The sequence below is a fragment of the Acomys minous genome (assembly GCF_964271855.1).
Source record: "Acomys minous genome assembly, chromosome: 15".
NCBI lineage: Eukaryota > Metazoa > Chordata > Mammalia > Rodentia > Muridae > Acomys > Acomys minous.
The window spans coordinates 21,448,414-21,473,480 of record NC_140497.1 but is presented as its reverse complement, the minus strand read 5'-3'; the positions used below and the strand labels follow the sequence as shown (position 1 = coordinate 21,473,480).

Below are 25,067 nucleotides of genomic sequence, written 5' to 3'. Positions count from 1 at the left end.
CTGACATAAAAGTTTGCAATGTACGCTGAAGATCAGAATTTGGTTCTTTGGTCGGGAAGAAGTGGACTGTCCAAAGCACGCTGTCCAAAAAGATACCAAATACCAGAGGTAAGAACATGGTGTGTAATCCAACTCACGTGAAGTCTTCAAACTGACGAAATGAAACTCTAGTGAGAACAACCGGGTCAGTGCCTGCCTCGTTCCTGGGGAGGTGGCGGGAAGGGAGGTAAAGTTGGGAGAGCTTCTGTATCTTGTCTAACGTAGTGAGTAAAGGATGCATTTGCCCACGATCACCATCTGGATGCCTAACACTGTATTTTTTCATTCATAAACCTCTCCTTTAAATAGTTTTCACTGAAGCAATAGCTGCTCGTACATTACTGAGTACCATTTACAACAGGAAGGATAAGGAACAGCCAAGGTGCACATCTACGGGTGCCTGCATAAAGTATATACATACGATAGTTTTACCCAACCGTATGAAGAATGGAATTCTGACATCTCCAGCAAGATGGATGGAATTGGAAAATGTGAGAAGGGTGGGAATGGGAGGGATAGAAAAGGGGAGGTTGGAGAAGATCCATTCATGCTTTAAGAAAATATCACCATAAACCCACTAATATAAACAGGTAATAACAGCCATTAACAGTAACCCATTAACATAAATGGGTCATACATGTAAGAAAGCTTTAAAAACAGAAAAACAAAACTCAGTGTGGTAATGAGTGCTAGTAAACCCTACACTTTGGAGGCTGAAACAGGGGGATGGTGAGCTTGAGGCCAGCCTAGGCCACACAGCAAGATCCTGTCTAAAGTCAAATTGCTTAAAATACAAACTGAACTAAAAATCAGAGCTACCTTGTGACCTAGCAATCCCCATGTACCCAACAGGAATGAAAATGAAGTCAGTACATTGATGTGACATCCACACCTCCACGTCTATTGCAGCGTGATTCACGATCACCAAGAAATGCAAACAACCTGAGTGTGCATCAGCTAATGACTGCAAAGCTGAAGTCTTGTCAGTGAAACTGGAGCTCAAATGACATAAGCCAGACCCAAAAAGAACTTGCTCATATGAAGAAACTTTTTATCTCGTAAATGTTTCAAAGTAGCCTAGTAGATACTGGGGAGGACAGAGTGGACGGAGAAAGGAGAAAAGCTAATGGAGTAGGGGTACCAGGCCACAGAAGTAAGAAGCCCTGCTGTGTAGTGACAGGGATGGGGGAAAGGGGGAAGAAGGAAAAGGGGGTAACACATGGTTAACAATAACATTGGTTTGTGCTGTGATTTAAGGAACTAGATAACAGCTTCTCATGTCTGTGGTTAAACATCAAAAAGTTAGAGATGGCCTGCACTGTACAGAAGCAGCCTTTGAACAGTTGCGTTTTAGAGTGCTCGCCTGCCCCATCTGAGGAAACCGTGATTCTAACACCCATCTCCCCTGCTCCACCAGAGGACTGGTCTGCACCACACATAGCTGGCATGTGGGGCTGGGACTGATGGAATTCACCTCGATGCTATGCAGCCAGAGCTCATGTGCAGCAACCATGAGAGGGGAGGTGCTGCCTGCCGATGGTAATGGTGGAAGAGGAAAGCAGTCCAACCCTTAAAACGGCCCAGGAGGCCCCTTCTGTGGACTTGCACTGAAAATGCCTCACGTAAAACAGCCAGAAGTCTCTCACTCGATACACATTTGGCAAGGGTCTAAGGCTTGGGAGTGGGAGGGTATGTGCACAAGCACATACATTTCTATGTGCCAGAAGCCTTGCTGGTTCCTGTTAGCCAACAAGGCGGCTCTTTGCACTGCACCAACAGAGCTGAACATCTTCCTGGAATTATTTTCCGGCTGGGAGCTAGAAAGCCATAGGATGGCCTCTTCCGTCTAATGGTATGTAATGAACTCTAGGACACAGTGGAGATCCTGGCCCGGTAACGCATCAGAGCCAATTTGATCTTCTGCAAACCTGAGAGTTGAACTGGCACTCCGGGGCCCAACACAGTGCTGTGTGCCCAAGCCAGATCCTCCAGGCCAACAGCCTGTTCCCAATGACTACCCCTAACAGCCACTGTGCTCAGATTTCCTACCACACCGCTGGTCCCCTCTGCCTAATAACATGCAGTGGACAGCCGCTGGGTGTAACGGGCTGGGCCGTTTAAATGCCAAACGGTGAAAGTAAATCCTCCCCTAGCACCTCGCAGCTAGTGCTTGGGAAAATAATGGTACTACAGAGATATCATTGTGTCTGCAAAAAGAGGAATTAGAGGATTAGAACGGGTGAATGACGTTATGCGAAAAGTACAACACATGCACTGACCCAAGGTGAGAAAATTAAGATAGGATAGCACACAGTCAGGGGGAGCAGGCGACAGGCGGTGCGGAGGCAGTTTTCATCTAAAGCACGGCTAGACCTGGGCCAAAATGAACTACAGAATCATATTTTTAGATTTTATAAACCTGCTCCCTGAGAAATAAGAGTAAAGAGAGTATGCTGTCTCAAAGAGGAAAGCCTATAGCTAATAATAATAATAATAATAATAATAATAATAATAATAATAATAATAATTTAAAAAGTAGGGCATGGTTGCATACACCTATAATCTCAAAGTGAACTCCATATTGTTGAATATTCATTTTGGGTTTAAAAGAGTTGCATGATGAGCCAAGAGGGTGTCACCTAGAGCATCATCCTAGGACCAGCTTCAAACAAAGCATAGGGAGTGTCACCAGGTGACGTTGGAAAGCTCTGAAACTCAGTCATGATGGTTGCCTAGGCACCCAGTACTCACAGCTTTCAACGCACAGGAATTTTCTGGTCCCTGTGTTTCCATTCACAGTCTGGACACTAAGAATCAAGCCTCAGGCACCAAGTAGTAGCAAGAGACAATTTGGTGGATTTAACCCATGAATGCTGGCTAAGAAGCAACCTGCTACACTTAAAACCCGTCCTTACTGAGTACACCATTTCACCTTCTTCTGTCTAAAGAACCAGAGCTGTAAAACTTTAACAGTCATGAAACACAGACCCTTTGAAATCAGCCATTACCAAGTTAGTTTTTTTGAACGATGCCTCGGTGTGTCTTCAAAGACATTAGATACAAGGCCAAAGGAAAATGAAAGAGAAACATTGAGAATTAAGAGTAAGTCAATGGTGAACTAGTGAAGTGGCCTCAGCAATGGACAGGGATGGCACAACACACAGGCTGCACCTGCTTCTGTTCCGTTCGCTCTGGCACTACAGAGACACACAGGAAGGCATGGGTTGGAACCTCTGTCACTCACAGGCCACAACCTCACAATGGAGGCACAGCCCAGGGAGCTGTTCAGCTGTGCCTCAGTGTTACTCTGGACCAGAGTAGCAGGCGCAAAGCCTGCTCAGGTACTTGAAAGACATATTCTGTACCTGAACCTTTCCCAGCAATTCCTGTATCTCTATTTTTCCATCTTAGACCATGTTTCTTGAGGTAAGGGAGGTCCATGAATTAGAGAATGAAAAAGTGCACTTCTGGGGCCTGGAGAGATGGCTCAGCAACTGAGAGCACTGGCTTCCCTTCCAGAGGACCTGGGTTCAATTCCACATGGTGGCTCCCAGCTGTCAGTAACTCCAGTTCCAGGAGAGCCGACACCCTCACACAGACACATGCAGACAAAACACCCATGTACATAAAATAAAGGTAAGAAAGTTAAAAAAGAAAAAGTGCACTTCCTAGGTCTACAATGCCATAATAGTTTTATCTTTTCATTTCTTTATACTTATCTTCAGAAATGAAAATGCTGACAACGTGCTATAGACTATATTCCCCAAAAGTTAATTGTTAAAAGTCTAATTTGTTACTATTTTAAGGTGTTTCCTCTAAAAGGTAACTAGGCTCATATGAGGTCATGAGAGGTGGGGGATTAGTGCCCCTAGAAAAGGGACACACCCTTATTCTCTACACTAAGTGTGAACACAGCAAGAAAACAAATTTCTGCAAGGCAGGAAGAGAACCTTACCCAGTGTGGGCTTCACATGTGCCTTGACCTTGGACTTCCCGGATCGGGAACTGTGAGAAGTGTTTCCACAACACTCAGGCTATGAGGTTTTGTAACAGCAGCCCACACTAAGACACGCTGCTATCCTGGGGCACTGCTGTGTCTGTCTTCCTTTCCCGGGGTCAAGTTACTCTATCCAATTTCAGAACCATTTTTCACAAGAATAAGTCAGCAAGAGATTAGGTGAGCAATACGATGACGACACGGTATGCATAATGTATTAGTGTACAACGCCATACTATCCCGGCAAGAAAGCAAGCAAATTCCAGTACATACAATGCAAGTACATCCGTAAGCTCTAAAATTGAGCTAAAACAACGGGACCTTTAACATGTGAGAGGCCTTGGGTTCAATTCCCACTGCTTATAAATAAATAAAAGACAAAGGAACCAACCTAAACAGGACAATTTGACATAAAACATGAAGATTAAAAAAAAAAAAGATAAAAATAAAAAAAATTTAAAAAACAAAAGATAAATTAAAAAAAACATGAAGATAATTTGTACTTAAAATTTAGTATGTATATACACTAATTCCAGTACTGTAAGAAACACTCTCAGCAATCCACGTTCTATTGGCCCAGTTGCTTTAGGCTCATGGTGGCACACCCTTGTCGAGCACATGGTGGAGCAAAGTTGCTTATTCATGGCAAGCTTCCCAATAATCTAAAACCTCCCACTGGGCTCCACATTTTAAAAGACCCACCATCTCCAAGAAGCCCCACATGGTAGAGTACTGGGCCTTTGGGGAGCACCTATGATCCACACTCTGGCAGAATCTTTCTTTCAAAAGCACAAAGCTCTGAAATTATCTACCAAAAGCTAACAATTTAAACTCCCTTACCTTAGCCGCGTCCTTCCTTCTTTTCTTCCTAAATTAACATATTGTCTGCCTCCTGGGGTGTTGTGTTTATGCATGCATCCATATTTGTGCATGTGTATGTATCTTAAATGCCACAGAGTTAGGTTGGACCCATGAAGCTGGCAGGCAGGGTAAGGGAAAGTACTAGGCTCAGCTCACTGGATGCCATGGTCCCCAGTCTCCTGGCTAAACATAAGCCAGCTCTGTTCCCCATCCCCAAACCACCGCTGACATGGGGGAAATAGGAACCTACAATACAAAGCCGGAGAGCATCGCCGAACCGGGTGAGGGATTTAAGCACACAGGTGCAGATGAAGGCTCCAAGGAGGAAGGTGACATAGAAGAGGGCCTGTGGTGCTGCTGGGTCATGAAAACTGCAGGACCACACAATAACCAAAAGGCCTTGAAGTAAAAAGCTTAGGATTAACAAAAAGTCCAATTGCAGATAAATCAAGTACCACTCAGCAGGTAACCCATGTGCTCCGATCCAGGAAAACAGGGTTCTCTCTAATTTTGAAGTGGAAATCATCAGTCTTGGTTGCGCATGGTACAATAAAGGGTAGAGGGGGGTGGAGAACCACGAACAGGAGGGTCAAGAGTAAATGTGGGGATTGAAGGCCTCGCAACTACCCCTGCCACCCTGAGGTCCCAGAATTTTGGCAGCCAGGCTTACAGGGTGGAATACATTCCTTTAGAAAGCAAACAGCTCAATGAACATGACCTACATTAAGTGTGATACTTAATAATCTCCTGGGAGGAAGTCACGTTCAGTCAGCTTCCCCTAAAACCAACTAGAGACAATAAGAAGACAGGGGGAAAAAATTAAACGGAAGGAGAAAAAAAAATTTAACTCTTAAAATTTTTATCACCCAGCCAGGCGAGGTAGTGCACGACTGTAATCCTAACACTCTGGGAGGCAGAGGCAGGCGGATCTCTGTGAGTTCGAGGCCAGCCTGGTCTACAAAGTGAGTCCAGGACAGCCAGGGCTACACAGAGAAATCCTGTCTCGAAAACCCAAAAATAGAGAAATAAGTATTTGAAAATAAAAAGAAAGAAAGAAACTAAAAGTATTATTATAAGATGTTATAAACTGATAAAAAAGAGTTGAAGATAAAGCAAAAATCTCCATAAAAGCTAAACAAAGGCGAATGAGATGGCTCGGCCAAAGACCAACGCTGATGGCTAGTGCCATCCCCAGAACCCACGTGGAGAAAGGAGTAAACCGACTCCCACAATTTGTCCTCTGACCTCCAAACGAGTGCTTGTGACACTAGCATATGCATTCACACTGAAATGTCAAGAACAGCAATTAAAACAAAAAGTAATGGGAAAGAAAAAATTAAAAATACCGAAGATTGGAAATTTCAATATCTTCTTCACAATAGCTTCAAAAGTTGCACTCAGAAAGGAGGACACCATTAAGAAAACACATTGACACACATTTTCAGAAATGAACAACAGCCTCTAGACAACAAGGTTTGCCAAGTACCTATTCTGAAGAAGCCCCATATCAAGATATGTCACCCCAAGTTCCTGAAACCTTAGAGAGAGGGGGGAAGGGAGGGAGGCAGGGAGAATCCAAGACTGGAGAGATGGCTCAGCGATTAAGAGCACTGGCTTTTCTTCCAGAGGACCTGGGTTCTATTCCTAGCATCTATATGACAGCTCACAACTGCCTGTAAGCCCAGTTCCAGAGGGTGTGACGCCCTCACAAAAACATTCATTCAGGCAAAATAACAATTGAGAGAGAGAGAGAGAGAGAGAGAGAGAGAGAGAGAAAATGAACGAATCAAAAACATTTCTAGATACACAGAGGTTTATATAAAAGCCAACCCAATTCTAGACACCACCATGTTTTAGCTAGAATGCACAGTACCTTTCCTTCAAAGACACAACTTTGAAAAGTAACTCATGGGGAGATCAACTGTCGGATGGACCATGATGGAACTGCCCCATGTGATGTACTAGGTACAATGGTCACTTAGGGAAGAAGCCTCAGATCCGCCGCTGGTCCTAAGAGACAGGGGAGCAGGGCCTCCAGTTCCGGTCTGGACTCCACACTTCCTTCACATCCTTCCTAGGATATGATTAGGAAATGGGCTCTAGCTACTCAGAGGGGAACAAAAGACACTACCTAGGCAATTGGGACTCCATTATAAACCACAAAAATGGACCAGGGGAGGGGGTACCTCAGGCTATCTGAAAGTCCAGAGTAAGAGTATTCCAGAACACCGGGCATGGTGGGTCACACCTTTAATCCCAGAACTCAGGAGGCAGAGGCAGGTGGATCCCTGTGAGTTCGAGGCCAGCCTAGTTTGCAAAGCGAGTGCAGAACAGCCAAGGCTACACAGAGAAACCCTGTCTCGAAAAAGAAAAGAAGAAGAAGAGGAGGAGGAGGAGGAGAAGGAGGAGGAGGAGGAGGAGGAGGAGGAGGAGAAGAAGAAGAAGAAGAAGAAGAAGAAGAAGAAGAAGAAGAAGAAGAAGAAGAAGATGATTCCAGAATATTCAGAAGTATTAAAAAGCAGAACAAATGTCCCTTACAAGAAAATCAAGTTAGCCAGGTGGTAGGGGGGCATGCCTTTAATCCCAGCACTCGAGAGGCAGAGGCAGGCAGATTGCTGTGAGTTTGAGGGCAGCCTGGTCTACAAAGTGAGTCCAGGACAGCCAAGGTTACACAGAGAGACCATGTCTCAAAAAACCAAAACAAAAACAAAAACAAAAAAATCAAATTAATAGATCACCATAAAATAGTAGACCATTTACTTCAATTTTATTCATTTAAAACATTTATAGATAATTATCTGTCTAATGGAACACAAAATTAACTGTAACTAATTAATAAAATTTCAGAAACTTTAGAGATTTAGTTCAAGGTAAACGAAATATACAAAAAAGAAATGGAGTCATTGGCTCTAAGTTAAGCAAGGTCTCCGTGGTGACAGTGATGTAAACAATGCTGGTGAGTGCCGAGCTGGGACCTATTTACCGTAATGTGAAGGAGAAGATGACTTGGGAGTAATCAAACCCAAACAGGAAGCTGACGGCTGCTTCAGACGGTGAGGAACGGGAGAGATTTTTCATTCTATCCACTCTGATTCTCATGTGAAATGTGCCACGAGGAGAACTTAAATTACAACATTATATTGTAATCGATTTCTGATGTGATATAATGTAACTATATTAGATTTGGAGTAGAGAAATATATATGTGTCTGGGGAAATGTATTAAAAATGAAACTAAGAGGGCCAGTGAGATGACTCCACTTTCTGCATAGCCTGATGACATGAGTTCGAGCCCCAGGACTGACATAAAGGGGAAAAGCGGAAAACCAACTCCACAAAGTTGCCTTCTGACCTCTTCACAAGAACAGTGTTACGTACACACCCTCATATACACATCACACACAATAATAATAGGTTTTTATTACATAAAATTTTTTTTTAAATAGCAGGTTTTTTTTAATTAGGTAAAACTAACAGTCCTCTATATGGGAGAGGGTAGTAGAGAGATCTCTCCATGACTTAGCTCAGTTCCCAGGCACCATGGCAGGCAACTCATAACCACCTGTACCTCAATCTCCCGAGGACCCAACGCCCTCCCCTAGCCTCAGCAGACACTGCACACAAATGCACCCACCACACAGTACACCCATTACAAATGAATGAACACATTATTTAGAAGTGGTATTGTGTATTGCTCCCATTGCAGGACTTAGCAAAATCGAATGAGCTAGTAGCCTTTCCCTGCTGGGAAGCCCTCATAGTGACAGAAGGTCTGCAGGCTGCTAAGGTAGAACTGACATTCTTAGTCAGCTGTGAACCCTTCCCGGGACACTACTGGCCACAGATGATCCCAGGGGCCCAGTCACAGCAAATAACTAATGGCGGTAGCCAAATGTTTTCTGATCCCTTCAAGTGGAAATTCGCACATCTAGCCCTACAAACCTGGTCAAAAGCCCATGGCTGAGAAAGCTATGTGGCCTAGTAGGAAAGCTATAGCTGTTGTTTTTCTAAGTGATCATGATATGCCTTCTAAATAATAACATTTACATGCACTAATTAGTGCTATTGTCAGCTTCATTCAAGGAAGTTTCCTCTGCAGAAAATAAGGAGAAAAAGTAACAGTTGCATGTTCGGCCCTAAAGGAGACATCCCCTCCAAGTGTTGGGGGACGTAGGAGCTTGCGTTTGGAGAGTTGTAGTACGCTATTATACTGGCATCCCATGGCCACTGCGCTATTAAGCTCACAGCGGCTGAGTTTACCCACAGAGACCTACACAGCACTGAACCCACCAACACCTGACATAGCAGGCAAGATGTCTGAGTGGGTAAACGACGGGCTCGCTGCCAAGCCTGACAACCTGAGGTTGATCCCCATGACCCATGCAGTCCGAGAAGAGAACCAATCGCTGAAAGTTGCCTTGACTTCATATGTGCCACATGGATGCGTGCACACATACAAATATACACACACTCCTGATTAGTAAATGTAATAATCTTTTAAATGACATCCTATCCTGGACAGGGAAGAGAATCGAAAGGTCCTATCCTTCCTGAGCATTTATAGGCAACCTCCTAGGTGGAGGAGCTCCGAAGGCTCAAACTTCCCTGAAGAGTACTGGAAGTTCAAAGTTGCAGAGGGAAAGGAAGGCACCCTCTCCCACAGTGTAGGCCCCTGATGAGGCGGCCATGTTCCCACAGATAACCTCTCGCTTGGGATTCTGTAAGCAATCCGAATGGTGCTCATGGATCACACCCCATCCAAAGAGGAGGAGAATGGGTAGCAATGGTGCAAGTTGGCCGACAGCTGCAACCCCAGCACTTGGGAAAGGGAGGCAGGAGAAACCCAAGAGCATCCTCAGTTGGGTAGGGAATTGGAGGCAGCCTGCTTACATTAGACCTTGTCTAAAAATGAGAGAGGAAAAGGGGAGAGAGAAAGGAGAAATAGAAAGATAAATGTCCGAGGAAAACTTCAGGATAAGAAAATATGGAGGAGAAGAACTGCCATTTTTATTTGTATTGTTTCAGGGCCTTCCTCCTACATTGTGTTGAATTGGTTCCACATTACAATCCTGCTGCTTCAGCATCCTGACTTCTGGGGTTATAGGCAAGAGGCACCACACTGAGAACACTTTCTACATGTGTCTTATATTTTTTAAGTTTCATTTTGAACGTTAAATTTAAATATTAACTTATAAAAATTATCAAAATTCTTCATCCTAAGATATATTTTGTTCTACTAGTACACAGCCTTTTTTCCTTTGTGTAATAAGGTGAAGCATTAAGGAGTGATGCATGGACATTTTAAGACATATTAGGAAGAATAAAAATCTTAGCTTGCTCCATTATCAGTTTTCACTGTACATACTGCCCTCTAGTGTCTCCTTGTGGAAAAGCACCCTGAAATTTTCACATTAAGTTTATACTTACCAATCAACGCCTTGTTGAATCAATGCTCTAGTATCTTCATGTGCTCAGTCTACTAATTTTACGTCCCAGAATTTGGCTAGAACAATTTCTTCGATAGTATGTCTTCATTGTGGTCTTTTCCAAAAGGTTTCACTAGAGTATCTTGGAAACTATTTAGTGGTGAATTTAGAGAGAAATTAAGTTCTAAGTTCCAAGCAAGCACTTCTTTAGTTGGAAAAAGGAACCCTCTGTTTTCCCTGCTCCTTGTCTTCGGGTGCTTTCCAAGCAATGGCAGAGTTGGACCAGAGCTTGATACAGAGAACCACAAGTGCCCAGGGCAGTAGCCCCCTCCACGGCTACACTGACATCTGCCGGCATCTGAGGAGCAGCTGTACTGTCACCGGCAGTAACCGCTTCACCAAAATTACCAATAAGAAAAAAGAAACACAGATAATATAACTGTGGGTGATAATGGGAAAGAGGACACAAATAAACCATTCCTGCAGGTGGAAATGTGACAGTGAGGGCAGTGAGGACAGTGAGGGCAGTGAGGACAGTGAGGACAGTGGGGACAGTGAGGACAGTGGAGACAGTAGGGACAGTGGGGACAGTGGGGGATAGTGGGGTGCAGTGGGGACAGTGAGGGACAGTGGGGGACAGTGGGGACAGTGAGAACAGTGGGGACAGAGGGGACAGTGGGGACAGTGAGGGCAGTGGGGACAGTGAGGACAGTGGGGAGCAGTGAGGACAGTGGGGGCAGTGAGGACAGTGGGGAGCAGTGAGGACAGTGGGGGCAGTGAGGACAGTGGGGACAGTGAGGACAGTGGGGGCAGTGAGGACAGTGGGGAGCAGTGAGGACAGTGGGGACAGTGAGGACAGTGGGGAGCAGTGAGGACAGTGGGGGCAGTGAGGACAGTGGGGAGCAGTGAGGACAGTGGGGGCAGTGAGAACAGTGGGGACAGTGAGGACAGTGGGGGCAGTGAGAACAGTGGGGAGCAGTGAGGACAGTGGGGAGCAGTGAGGACAGTGAGGGCAGTGAGGACAGTGGGGAGCAGTGGGGACAGTGAGGACAGTGGGGACAGTGAGGACAGTGGGGAGCAGTGAGGACAGTGGGGACAGTGAGAACAGTGGGGAGCAGTGAGGACAGTGGGGGCAGTGAGGACAGTGGGGAGCAGTGAGGACAGTGGGGGCAGTGAGAACAGTGGGGACAGTGAGGACAGTGGGGGCAGTGAGAACAGTGGGGAGCAGTGAGGACAGTGGGGGCAGTGAGGACAGTGAGGGCAGTGAGGACAGTGGGGAGCAGTGGGGGCAGTGAGGACAGTGGGGAGCAGTGGGGACAGTGAGGACAGTGGGGAGCAGTGAGGACAGTGGGGAGCAGTGGGGGCAGTGAGGACAGTGGGGGCAGTGAGGACAGTGGGGACAGTGAGGACAGTGGGGACAGTGAGGACAATGGGGGCAGTGAGGACAGTGAGGACAGTGGGAGCAGTGAGGACAGTGGGGGCAGTGAGGACAGCGGGGAGCAGTGAGGACAGTGGGGGCAGTGAGGACAGTGGGGACAGTGAGGACAGTGGGGACAGTGAGAACAGTGGGGAGCAGTGAGGACAGTGGGGGCAGTGAGGACAGTGGGGAGCAGTGAGGACAGTGGGGAGCAGTGAGGACAGTGGGGAGCAGTGAGGACAGTGGGGAGCAGTGAGGACAGTGGGGACAGTGAGGACAGTGGGGAGCAGTGAGGACAGTGAGGGCAGTGAGGACAGTGGGGAGCAGTGAGGACAGTGAGGGCAGTGAGGACAGTGGGGAGCAGTGAGGACAGTGGGGGCAGTGAGGACAGTGGGGAGCAGTGAGGACAGTGGGGAGCAGTGAGGACAGTGGGGGCAGTGAGAACAGTGGGGAGCAGTGAGGACAGTGGGGAGCAGTGAGGACAGTGAGGGCAGTGAGGACAGTGGGGAGCAGTGAGGACAGTGGGGACAGTGAGGACAGTGGGGACAGTGAGGACAGTGGGGAGCAGTGAGGACAGTGAGGACAGTAAGGACAGTGGGGGCAGTGAGGACAGCGGGGAGCAGTGAGGACAGTGGGGAGCAGTGAGGACAGTGGGGAGCAGTGGGGGCAGTGAGGACAGTGGGGACAGTGAGGACAGTGGGGACAGTGGGGACAGTGGGGGCAGTGAGGACAGTGGGGGTAGTGAGGACAGTGGGGACAGTGAGGACAGTGGGGACAGTGAGGACAGTGAGGGCAGTGAGGACAGTGGGGAGCAGTGAGGACAGTGGGGACAGTGAGGACAGTGGGGACAGTGAGGACAATGGGGGCAGTGAGGACAGTGGGGACAGTGAGGACAGTGGGGACAGTGAGGACAGTGGGAGCAGTGAGGACAGTGGGGACAGTGAGGACAGTGGGGGCAGTGAGGAGAGCGGGGAGCAGTGAGGACAGTGGGGAGCAGTGAGGACAGTGGGGGCAGTGAGGACAGTGGGGGCAGTGAGGACAGTGGGGAGCAGTGAGGACAGTGGGGGCAGTGGGGGCAGTGAGGACAGCGGGGAGCAGTGAGGACAGTGGGGAGCAGTGAGGACAGTGGGGGCAGTGAGGACAGTGGGGGCAGTGAGGACAGTGGGGAGCAGTGAGGACAGTGGGGGCAGTGGGGGCAGTGAGGACAGTGGGGGTAGTGAGGACAGTAGGGACAGTGAGGACAGTGGGGAGCAGTGGGGACAGTGAGGACAGTGGGGAGCAGTGAGGACAGTGGGGACAGTGGGGACAGTGGGGGCAGTGAGGACAGTGGGGACAGTGGGGGCAGTGAGGACAGTGGGGACAGTGGGGGCAGTGAGGACAGTGGGGACAGTGGGGACAGTGGGGGTAGTGAGGACAGTGGGGGCAGTGAGGACAGTGGGGGTAGTGAGGACAGTAGGGACAGTGAGGACAGTAGGGACAGTGAGGACAGTGGGGAGCAGTGGGGACAGTGAGGACAGTGGGGAGCAGTGAGGACAGTGGGGACAGTGGGGGCAGTGAGGACAGTGGGGACAGTGGGGGCAGTGAGGACAGTGGGGACAGTGGGGGCAGTGAGGACAGTGGGGGTAGTGAGGACAGTGGGGACAGTGGGGACAGTGGGGGTAGTGAGGACAGTGGGGGCAGTGAGGACAGTGGGGGTAGTGAGGACAGTGGGGGCAGTGAGAACAGTGGGGAGCAGTGAGGACAGCGGGGGCAGTGAGGAGCAGTAAGGACATTGAGACAGTGGAGACAGGAAAATGATGGCAGTGAAAGTAGTGGGCCCAGTGAGGGTGGTGAGCTAGTGCAGGCAGTGGAAACTGTGAGAGCAGTTAGGGCAGTAGGGACAGAGGGGGCAGATAGGGCAATGGGGACAGAGGGGGCAGTGGGTGTGGGAGAGAGCTCTCCTGAGAGGGATGTTACTCAGAGGACCTCAGAAATTCAGTGTCTCTGAAGTGTTTCTGAAGCTGGCTCCTGAGCCATGAGCTGATAAACCCACACCCACCTCCCTTCTCTACACTGGCATCCGCTTTGACCAAGAAACCCTCACAAAATGTTGGTTTGCTTCCATGTAAAGTGAAGAGAAGAACCCTGACAGGTTTTCCTTTACACACCAACCACACAGAACTTGGACATACAGCTAAAATGCAGTAGTACTTCACAGGAACCCACAAACGCAGTTAGGGCAGCAGCTTCCGGTGCTGCGCGCAGTTTTTTTTGTGCGTGGTGCCCAGGATGGAACCTAGGGCCTTCAGTCACACTAAACAAATTCTCCTTCGCCAAGCTGAACTCTTCACCACACTCATAAAAATTTTGGTTCTACTATGACTTAGAAATGAAAAGAGAACATACAGCTCCTTACACAGAGAGATGTTTAAAGGGGGGAGGGGGGACAAAATCTTCCGGTCTTCTGAGTATATTAGAAAGACATGGCTTTGTGAACCATACAGCTAAGATTAAAATTCAGATTAGCCTCATGGATGAGTGACACTTCTGACTATAAGCCACAGAGCGGAACACATTCATCTTTTTTTTTTCCACATTCATCTTTTAAATGAGTTAGAGGGCGATCTTCCCAGACTACGCCGTGTCTATAACAGTATTTAGAAATGTTAGTCTCTACTCTCTTCCTTCTTCCTTGTGTCTCAAGGTCCAGCCTGTTCTGAAGGGAAAGAAGCTGCTGGCCAGAAGAAAGTGGCCTCACCCTCATGCACGAGCCCGTCTGCAGCATGGCGTCCCGGTGTACTGACTCAGGCAGGATCCTTTCCAGCCCCTAGAGGGACCCCTGTGAAGAAGGATGCTCACAAACTCGGCCAGCCGCTTCTCCCTCACTCCAGCTAGAAGCTTCTAACACTCACCCCATTTTTCTTCTAAACAAATTGTTCTCTTGCTTCTCAATTTCCAAATTGACATTTCTCCCTCCCCTAGTCTGTTCCTTATTATCAGCCTGACAAGCCTGCTTTGCTAACCTCACAGAGGCGGCTACTCTGACAGCTCTCTGCTGCCCCCTCTTGTCACCACGTGGAACAGTTGACTCTTGCCACAAAACCCACTGATTATTTTGGCCAAGGCAACTCCTTCGAGGCTTCTCGGCACTAAAAATGCAGTAGGGAGCAAAACGAAAATGCCCTCCCTTGTATGGCACTCACAACACAACAGGAAATGCACCCAGTGATCAGCCACATAGTAGTAAATGTTGCATCAGAGCTCAGAGGACGTAAAAGATGTTGTAAGAGCAGGCAAGACCTTGCCAGGAGCTTAGAGGAAGCCCCCTAGGGTAGTGACTCGGGCTGCGCTTGAAGGATGGGTGGAACGAAGAGAATTGGGGGAGAGGGTAGAAGCAATTGGGGGGGGGGGAGTAGAAGGATCAGACCCGAGGAGGAAGCAGCACTGTGGTCTCTGAAAGCAGGGGATCCGGTAACTACATGAGAAGAAAATCGGTGTGGTTAGAGGAGGATGCAAAATGAAAGGCGCCGCAGCGGAAGAGGCAGCCAGCTGCTGGTAGGGCCATAGAGACTGCTGCGAGTGGGCAGTGTCCAGGGAGGAGGCTGTGATGCTTTAAAGTTGAGAAGCTGAGAGCGAGCTTAGGAGAAGGGAAGCCGTCTGGTAAGGGGGTAGGAGCAAGAAAACATTGTCTATATTTAGGAAGGCAAAGGAACCTTACGACAACTGGCTCCCTGTAGAAGGAAAAGGGTGTTTGGTTCCTAGATTTCATGACAGGTCTGGAGGTGATTGTTGTTGCCCTTGGGATGGATAGTAGGCACAGAACGGGCACTCAGAAGGAATCTGCAGTAAAGGGGTATGCACGTGGGCCGTCAGCCTAGGTCGTGTACAAAAGCAGGACAGAAGGGAAGGGGAACAAATCCACTTCTCAAATAAGCACACACACACACACACACACACACACACACACACACACACACACACACACACCGTAGTAAGGACATTCTTACCAGCATGCACAGTCCTCACACTGGAAGTACCATTTATGAAACGTCACCTTACAACATTGTCACACTGGGAACTAACCGTTTCAACACTGAACTTCGGGAGCCCATTCAAACCACGAGGAGCCCCTTGGGAGTTGGGAGAGCAAGACTCCTGAGGGAGCTTTTGGGGATTTTCTTACGAGTAGTGAAACAAGAGCATGTTTCTTACAGTTTCTTCTTGGGGTTGCTACTGTCGTCATCAGTGGTGCAGGGAGACCAGCAAGTTTGCAAAGCTCAACACAACCCACAGAAGGAATGTCCCATGTCCCACGGGTCAAGGATGTTTAAAAGGCTTATTTTTAATTAACTAAGCCTGGAACCTAACCTAATCTATCAATAGCAGTGCTTGTACTCCTTGCCTACTTTTAGTTTATAGTCAATTTTCCAGGAATGTAGGATTGTATACATTATAGGGCGAGTGATCTGTTGTTGAGCATCTTCCTAACACTGCTCCCCAGTTGGGAAAAATCACATCAGTGCTCAGGGGTGTTCAGTGTTTCTCTGTCATCTACCCCGGGGATTCTAGAAGGGACCCATGGTCACCAGGTGTCCGTTACACCTTTCACATGCCCAAACATACAAAGATTGAAACACTTACTAAATACAAGTTATCTCTCTTTCTATGAAAGAAGGGGAAGAATATACACTTTAAACTGCTATTTGTTGTACCAAGTTAGCATTTATGCTGAGAGGACCATGCCACTCTCCTAAGGAGGGGAGCCAGAATGAGAAACTAGGCCTTGCAGTGAGCACTGATGAATGCCAACACTGAGTCGCAGCTAGACAGGGGTGGCCTTGCAAGTCAGACAGAAAAGGTGAGAAGCCAGAAATTCTGGGTAGGAGAAGAGTCATCCTTGTCAATGACACTAGAATGAAAGCCAGAGATGCCTTCATTTTACTCATCAGTATGAGGGATTTAACAACAGGGGATTCTGGGGGAAATGGGCAAGAGCCAGAATGCAAGGCTGAGATATAAGTAGAGGCTGTCAGCAAGATAATAGAGATGGATCTGACATACTTTTGTGGAACTTTGAGTATCAAAAAGGAGCCGCTAGTGGCTGAAGAGATGGCACAGAGGTTAAGAGGACTGGCTGCCCTTCTACAGGTCCTGAGTTCAATTCCCAGCAACTGCATGGTGGCTCACAGCCATCTATAATGAGATCCAGTGCCCTCTTCTGGCATGCAGGTGTACATGCAGGCAAAACACTGTATGCACAATAATAAATAAAATCTTTAAAAAACAAACAACAAGCAAACAAAGGCCTTGGGCTGAGGAGATAGCTCACCTAAACACACATGCATGCATGCGCACGCACGCGCGTGTGTGTGTGTGTGTGTGTGTACGCACACACACACACACACACACACACACACACACACACACACAAAAGGACCTGCTATAGCCATGGGAAGATGAACTAGAAGTTGTATTTTCTTCCTCTTCCTCCTCCTCTTCTTCATCTTCTTCCTCTGTTTTTTGAGACAGAGTTCTCTGTGTAGCCCTGAATGTCCTGGAACTTACTCTATAGACCAGGCTGGCCTCGAACTCGCAGAGATCCAGCTGCCTCTACCTCCCAAGTGCTGGTATTAAAGGTGTGTGCCACCACACCCTGGCCAGAAGTCATGTTTTCAAGAAAGAGACTGTACATACTTTTCACGGGTGTGATCTTCCCTTTTTCAGTGGGAACTAACTCTCTGGGCTCCCTCTATGGTCAAGTAAGGAAGAGAAGCTGGGATCTCAGATGCACCTGGAAGTAGAGGCCAGATAAGCTTTGGTCTGGTTCCCAGTTAGTATATGGCACTTCAGAATGCCCAGAAGACTGACTTTACTGCATTTCATGAAATAAGTTGAAATCTATGCTCTCTAAATTAATCCTTTGCAGTCTAGCATATCAAGAGCAAATCATCAGCTAAGAAATGGTACCAGTCCCACTTGGCCTGTTATCAAGACAAAAAAATATTGTTTATAGAACACCGCATAGAAACTCATCATATCAGGGTGAATATGATTGAAAAATACATTGTACAAATTACTAAGAATTAATAAAAAATATTTTAAATGTGACTAGGTCTATTTTGAATTTCCAGGAATGCAGAATTACATAAATTAAAGGGAAAGTAGCCTGTGGTTGAGTATCTACCCAATGAGTTCCTCAGTTCAGAAAACTGCATCGGTGTTCATAGAACTCAGTGCCAATACAGCATTCCCCTGTTGTCTACACTGGGGACTATGTAAATGGTGATCCAAAGTCACCACCAATGACTTCCTACGGTCATAAAAGAGCTCATTATGCCTTCCACGTGCCCTACAAGACTTACAGATACAAGGACTCTGACCATAAGTTATTGTATTCGTGTGTGGACAGCACTGCCTGAGTAGGAAACTGGGAAGGGGCCACAGTGGGAAGCATTTGCTTCCATTGCTGCTGGGTATTTTTATAAGCAGTGTTGTCATGAGCTGTGAGGCCTGGCAATGGACTTCCCTAAACAGCTTGAGACACATTTGAAAGCAAGAATGCAGAAGAAGCTGTAGGAAAAGGCACCTGTGTGGGGACAATGCTGCTAGATTTGCTCACACAACACCCAACACTCGGAGGAAAGAAAGTATACTTTTCTAAAAACCAGTCAGATTTCCTCGGGAGTTCCTACCCACGGGGCATAAAAGAAAGCACCAGATGACGCCAATCTTAAAGCAAAGCCTTGAAGCCACTGTCCCAGGCAATGTTCTTTTCCTCTAAGGAAGAAGGTCTTAGATTAAATACGGACAGGCCTGTAGAAGCATGACACTTACTGATCTATGTTTACCTGCCAGGAAGGAGGTGACTGAATTTAAATTTTTATACATCATATTACAGTAAATTGGTAAGTTAAGGATGGATAGTGTCTAGCAAGCCAAGGAGTTAAATGAATATGTAGTTAATTTTTCTCTTTCGACACAGAGAACTCATCACCAAGACATAAATCCTATCTCCAACTCACATCTCCACTGATGCCCACTCTCGCCTAGGGAACTATCACTGACACTTGCTCCTCCCACCCTTGTCCAGTGTGGCCTGGAGTTCACAAGTGGACTAGACTACGTATCCATGAGCGCCATGGACAGTGCTGGCTCTGCCTTCGCAGCACTGGGATAACAGGTGCACACTGTATGTCTGGCTGTTTTTCATGGTTCTGGAGATTGAATGCAGGACCCCATGTCCCGTGGTTAGAATGAAAATCACCCCCATAGGCTCTATGTTTGCATGTCTGGTCCCCAACTGGTGGAACAGTTGGGGAAGGATTAGGAGGTGTGGCCTAACTGGAGAGGCCTGTCACTGGGGATGTGCTTTGAGGCTTCACAAGCCTTCACCATTCCAGTTGCTTTTCTCTGATTCTCCCCGTCTCCAACTTTTGGATACGATGTAAGCTCTTAGTTACTGCTCCTTGCCATTCCTGCCTGTCTGCTGCATGCTCTCACCCCCTACCCGCCCCCCCACACCCACCATGATGTTCATGACTTCAATTACCCTCTGGAACCATGAGTTTTCTTTTATAAGTAGCCTTTGTCACGGTGCCTCTTCACAACGACAGAAAACTAACTAAGCCACCTTGTTTACAGAGAAATCGCCTTAATGACTTAGCTCTCTCCCTGGCCATTATTTTTATTTTGATTAATCCAATACCAATGAAATAAACAACACCATGCTTGTTGATGTCCAATTAGGCATTTGTGATGATAATCAAAATGCTCTGCCTGCCTTCTTCATAAATGATACTTGAACTGATGTCAGCAATACCAAATTCCAAGTATCAGATTCAGTAAATGCTATACGTAACCTGTGAAAACACTGCGCAGCCCACCAACCAAGTCTATGTTGGTGTCTTAGGTGCTGTCCTATCATTATGAAGAGACGCCATGACCAAGGCAGCTTATGAAAGGCAGCATTTAACTGGAGAACCACTTACAGTCTCAGAGGGTTAGTCCATGCTCATCATGGTGGGAAGCATGATGGCACACAGGCAGACATGGCACTGGAGCAGGAGCTAAGAGCTTACATCCTGATCTGCAGGCAGCAAGCAGAGACAGAAGAGACTGGGCTGGGCACAGGCTTTTGAAACTCAAGCTTCAATGACATACTTTCTCTAACAAGGCCACAACTCTTTCCTAAACAGTCCATCAACTGGGGATCAGTCATTCAAACATAAGAGCCTATAGGAGCCATTCAAAGCAGCACAGTTGGCCAGAATTGCTTGATACCTGCTAAGTGCCTCAGGCCTTCCACAGAGCCGACACTGAAGAAATCAGGTATACCAACATATGTTCAACAAGTGCTCTGCCCTCTCAGCAGTAACTCAGCTCTGACAGAGATATTAACAAATGAAAGGAGGAAGGAAAGGCCAGCTCACCATAGAAGAGGAAGGCCTTGGTCATGTGATGATGCTGGAAGGTCCGGTTGATGGTGAAGAAGCAAGCATCAGCCCCACACTGGCCGAGCCTGCCGGTTTCTCCAGTCAGTGGGGACCACCACAACACGATGGGATAGCTACCAGCATCCACCTTGTTCTTCCCACCCAAGGCCAGCGCTTCCTTCTTGGGAAAAGGGTTGAGGTGTTTAGGCTCTTCCTCTACTTTTTTATGTCCATCTTGCAAGTTGGGATTCTTAAACTTCTTCCTTTCAAATTTCCCCAGCTCAACCACTACCTGGAAGTGAAGGCAACCATTATCAGAAGGGGATTCCTCCATCTCGTCCTGCACAGTCTCTCATCCGTCTTGATGATTTTGCTTCCTGTCAGTCTTTTGCAACTACCGCATACTAATTATTGCTCTACAGTTCTAGATGTCAGGAGCTGGACACAGGCTTATAGTGTAAAATCAAAGGATCAGAACCCTGTATTCTTCTCTACAGACTCTGAGAGACAGGCCAACCTCTTGCTTCTCCCGTCTTTTAGAAACAGCTCACAGTGTTTACTTGGCTCATGACCCCCCTTTCAATCATTAGATCTATGGATACCACTTCCTGACATTGCTCCCCCTGTGACCACATCCAAGAAAGGTTCTCTGCTTTTAAATAACTTGTGCGCTTGTCTTCAACCTCTGAGGATAATTCAGGATCATCTACTTTCTCGGTCCAGTGGGCACTGCTAGAATAGAATAGAACACCTGAGGTTGATCATCTCAAAAGAATAAAGAATTGTTTCTCATAGTTCTGGAGACTCTGGTATCCAACACTGTGGAGCCCGAGACAAAGAAAGATGTAGAGAAAATCTCTTGTGTGCTGTATGGAAGTCGGCACATTGTGTGCCGTAAAAAAAACACGGGCGGCCTATTAGCTGAGGCAAGAGTTCTGGCATAGGAAGAGATGAACTCTGGGACAGAGAGGCAAGAGATTCGCCTCGGGCTCTGAGGAAGATGGACGCATGAAACTCTTAGGTGCTAGGAGTGGATGCATGAAGAGAGGAAGCCAGCTATGTGACACTCATGAAGTAGAATAAATGGGTAATTTATGTTAAAAGCTAGTCAGGGAACAGCCTTGGCTGTCCTGGAACTCACTCAGTAGATCCAGCTGGCCTCGAACTCACAGCGATCCACCTGCTTCTGCCTCCTGAGCGCTGGGATTAAAAGCGTGAGCCACCACAGCCCAGCAGGAGCAGTCCCTTTACAACGGGCTTACTATTCCTGCTGTAAGCAAAGGGCCACTGACCACCATGCATCATATGGAGTCTGTAACCCTCCGTAGAAAGGGTAAAACTTTTACCAGATCTTCAAAAGTACCCACGCCAACTAAAATGTTAAGACTATGAAAGCCAAGTGCTACTCCATAAAAGTAAAGCAATTGCATTAGCTTTAAGCAACCAAAATCAAGTCAGCCCTTGCCAAGAGCTTTCTCAGCATTTTTATAATATAATAATGTGGCTCGTCCAAAAAGCTTGAGGGAAACAAGTTAACTTACGGCCCCAAACTCTCTCTTCTTTTGACCTTCGTTGCTAATGTACACCTAGTAATTTAACGAGAAAAAAGAAAAGGCTGTCAAAACTCCATGAGAGCTGGGTGTGGTGGCACACGCCTATAATCCCAGCACTCAGGAGGGCAGAGGGAGGTGGATCAATGTGAGTTCTAGGCAAGCTTGGTCTACAGAGTAAGTCTAGGACAGCCAAAACTAAGATACCCTCAGAGATACCCTGTCTCAAAAAAACAAACAAAAAACAAAAAACAAAAAAAATAGAAATAAAAACAAAACAAAATAAAACAAAACAAAACAAAAAAATCCTCCATGAAATGGAACTTCAAACACAGACTTTGTTCCACATGTCTCACCTCGTGTCTCCTGCGTGAAGTATAAGTTCATTTACAAATAATGTAGGCAGTTTTAAAAAGAGCTGTCTCTAAAAACCAGCATTTAATGTGTATTCATCCCTAGATTTCATTGTCAGGTTGTAGAAAACATGGGAGACAGCAGGACATTAAATAAAACCCTAAAGATAAGAGCAACCAAATCCACAATCCGAAAGGCAAATAAACCAGTTTCTTTGACAAATCCAAGACACAGAATAAAATGTGGAACAAGAGAAACCTCCCACACCACCCCCACTCCACCACACCCTACCCCCAAAATAAAACAAAACAAAAATGCAAAAGCTGAGATTCACTAGCCAAATGCAGTGTGGCTCAGTGACCAAGTGCACTGGCTGCTCTCCTAGAAGACCTGAGTTCGGTTCCCAGCACCCATATTAGGCAGTTCAAACTGCCTGTAACTCTAGCTACGTAGGATGAACAGTCTCTTTCTCAACATTGGTCAGAGATGCTTCTTTTTGCAATGAGTAGCTTTTGATGCAGAGATGTATAAGTAGATTGTCAAAGTGCTGGGAACAGAAGACTTGGATCTTTATAATAGGCTTTGGTGCTCAACTTCTCGCACCCAGAGGCTCAGAGAACATCACAGAGGAGGAGAGGAAAGGCATGTTAGAACTGGAGGGTGGGGAGAGACTGGGAAATGCTCTTTTCTAGGCGTGGCAGGGCTATGGAACACGTGATCTCACAGCAGCTTGGTTTACCTACAGGACACCTGCATGAGACCAAGCTTGGCAAAATTCAGGCACAGATGGGGCAGGAGCTCTCCAGGCCCCACCCATTACTGAGACGCTACTGGCAGCTTATCGCTTTTAGGGAAGGAAGAATCCTTCTTTGAGGCTGTAACCACTTGAAGTTTTTCAGGCTCCCGGAAATGGCCCTACACCCATGCTCCTCATGAACAGCACTATTTAGGCTTAGCAGATTAGAAGGCAAAAGAGGATGACAAAGATGACATCAAGTTGAAGGTTGCTGGGGTTCACATGATAACTGTTCGCCACAGTTGCTAGTACATGAATGTTTGGTCTGCAGTAGTGGCACTGTTTGGGGAAGGTAGGAGGTATAGTCTTCCTGTAAGAAGTATGTCAGAGGGAATAGATTGTTTGTCATTCAAGATGTGAGCTCCCAGCTGTGTGTGCGTGTGTGTCTGTCTGTCTGTCTGTCTGTCTGTCTCTCTCTCTCTCTCTCTCTCTCTCTCTCTCTCTCTCTCTCTCTCTCTCTCACTCTCTCTCTCACACACACACACACACACACTCCTTCGTGAGCATGCACACACATGCACATGTGAGCACACACATGAACATGCACACATGCACATGCACACATGCTCACACACGCATATATGCATCCACATACTTTAAAATATTTCAAGTAAATCTAAAAGAAAAAAATTCAGTTTATCTGTTAAAAACTATAAAAGCATTCATTCTCCAAAGGCTTCAGAAGAAATGGCTGCATCAGACAATGCTATAGAGAAAGACAAAGTGTCCTGCCAACTGGGTATGGTGGCTCCTTCAATTCCAACACTTAGGATCAGAAACGAAAGTATCCTGAGTTCCCTGGATTACATAGGAGAAACCCAGAAACCTAGACACACACACACAGAGAGAGAGAGACAGACAGACAGACAGACAGACACATAGAGAGGCATGGACACACAGACGGATAGAGAGAGAGAAAGAGACAGAAGAAAGGAAGAAAAGAATTAAGGTGTTCTCCCTGCATTGTGCAGTATTGGCTCATGAAAGCTAAGCAAACATCAAATATTCAGAATTCTATGGAAAGGGAACCAGGGACAAAGGAGATGGCAAAGGCCTAGCCAAATCTGCTCTACACAACCCAGATTCCCAGTACCTGGAGTGTGACCATCAGAAAGACAGTAGCTGTCATGCACAGGCAAGGTGCCAGCAGCTTCCTCCTCTGAATCCGCACCATGCTGCCCTGACCCGGATGACTGATAAAGGGCTGGCCTGGCCACCAGGTGCCCTCTAGTCAGCCCACAGCCAGAGACAACTTCACATGGAGGGACCATCTGGGTGACAATTTCTTGCTGGGAGCTGGTCTCCATGAAGGGCTGAAATCCGCAGTTCTGAATGGGCCTGGTGTGGCGCTGACAGGGAACAGCATGCAGTCTTCTTAGGCTATCATCAGAGCAGCTGGAATCTTCGGACAGGGCGCCATCAAAAAACACTGCAATGAATAAATAGTCTTTTAGCCATAATGAAGGGTTGATAGGCCTAACCTTACTGGGTAAAAGTACAGAAGTCTTAAGCTAAAAGGAACCTTGTAGATCATATGCCACACTATACCTCATACCCTCTCATATACACATATCTAATACCCCACTCGGAAAAAAGGTAACCGAGACCAGAATGGTTACCTAACTTGCTCAAGGCCACACAGCCCCCATCAACTCCCAAGTCTTGAATCTCTCCTTAATTCCTCTGCCATGAGTATACTGGTTTCCAGGAGTACTTGCATGAAGTCACTTTCTAGCCATGTCTCAAAGGAATAAGGAAATAGATGACATACCCACTTCTGAAAAATGGCTAGGGGAAAAATCAAGTGCAGGTTTGGGTTATAAATGCGATAGTGATCAACTATAGAAACCATCCAGCTCAGTAAGAAAGTCTGATTACTGCTCATGGAGGACTTCTGTTTACTGTGTTACTTGCTCAGTCCTTTGTGAAAAGTGCAACAAAGTAGTGGGTTGTGTGGGGAGTATGAGTTTCTGGAAGCTTCACGGAAGATTTTCATCTATCTGAACTGCCTGATCTTTTGGTGTTTCTGAGATAGGTTCATGAAACCAGGCTGACCTTGAACTCACTACTGTAGCCAGGGATAGCCTTGAACCTCTGTTCCTTCCCCCACCCTTAATTCCACCTCCTAAATGCTGCAACAGACATCCACCAATGCCCCTAGACTTAGGAGGTATTTGGAATGAAACCTAGGGCCTTGTGTCTTCGAGGGGAGCGGCC

The 25,067-nt window shown here is 46.9% G+C and overlaps 1 protein-coding gene and 1 long non-coding RNA gene across 4 annotated transcripts in view; one reads left to right on the top strand and one right to left on the bottom strand.

The window, feature by feature from the left end:
* The window catches only part of LOC311585293, a 507,115-nt gene that overhangs the window by 93,239 nt on the left and 388,809 nt on the right, over positions 1–25,067 (top strand). The gene's annotated exons all lie outside the window — the stretch shown is intronic.
* Positions 1–25,067, bottom strand: part of FUT10 (fucosyltransferase 10) — a 73,386-nt gene that overhangs the window by 40,778 nt on the left and 7,541 nt on the right. For 2 of the 3 annotated variants that reach the window (XM_084759523.1, XM_084759525.1), the window contains exons 2-3: positions 23,944–24,279; positions 20,148–20,442 (exon numbers count right to left, since the gene is read on the bottom strand). In XM_084759523.1, coding sequence (XP_084615649.1) covers positions 20,148–20,442; positions 23,944–24,024 — 376 coding nt within the window. In that variant the 5' untranslated portion in view covers positions 24,025–24,279. Of the gene's footprint in view, positions 1–17,423; positions 17,510–20,147; positions 20,443–23,943; positions 24,280–25,067 lie in introns of those variants that run through there. The other variant, XM_084759524.1, reaches the window with a different exon arrangement.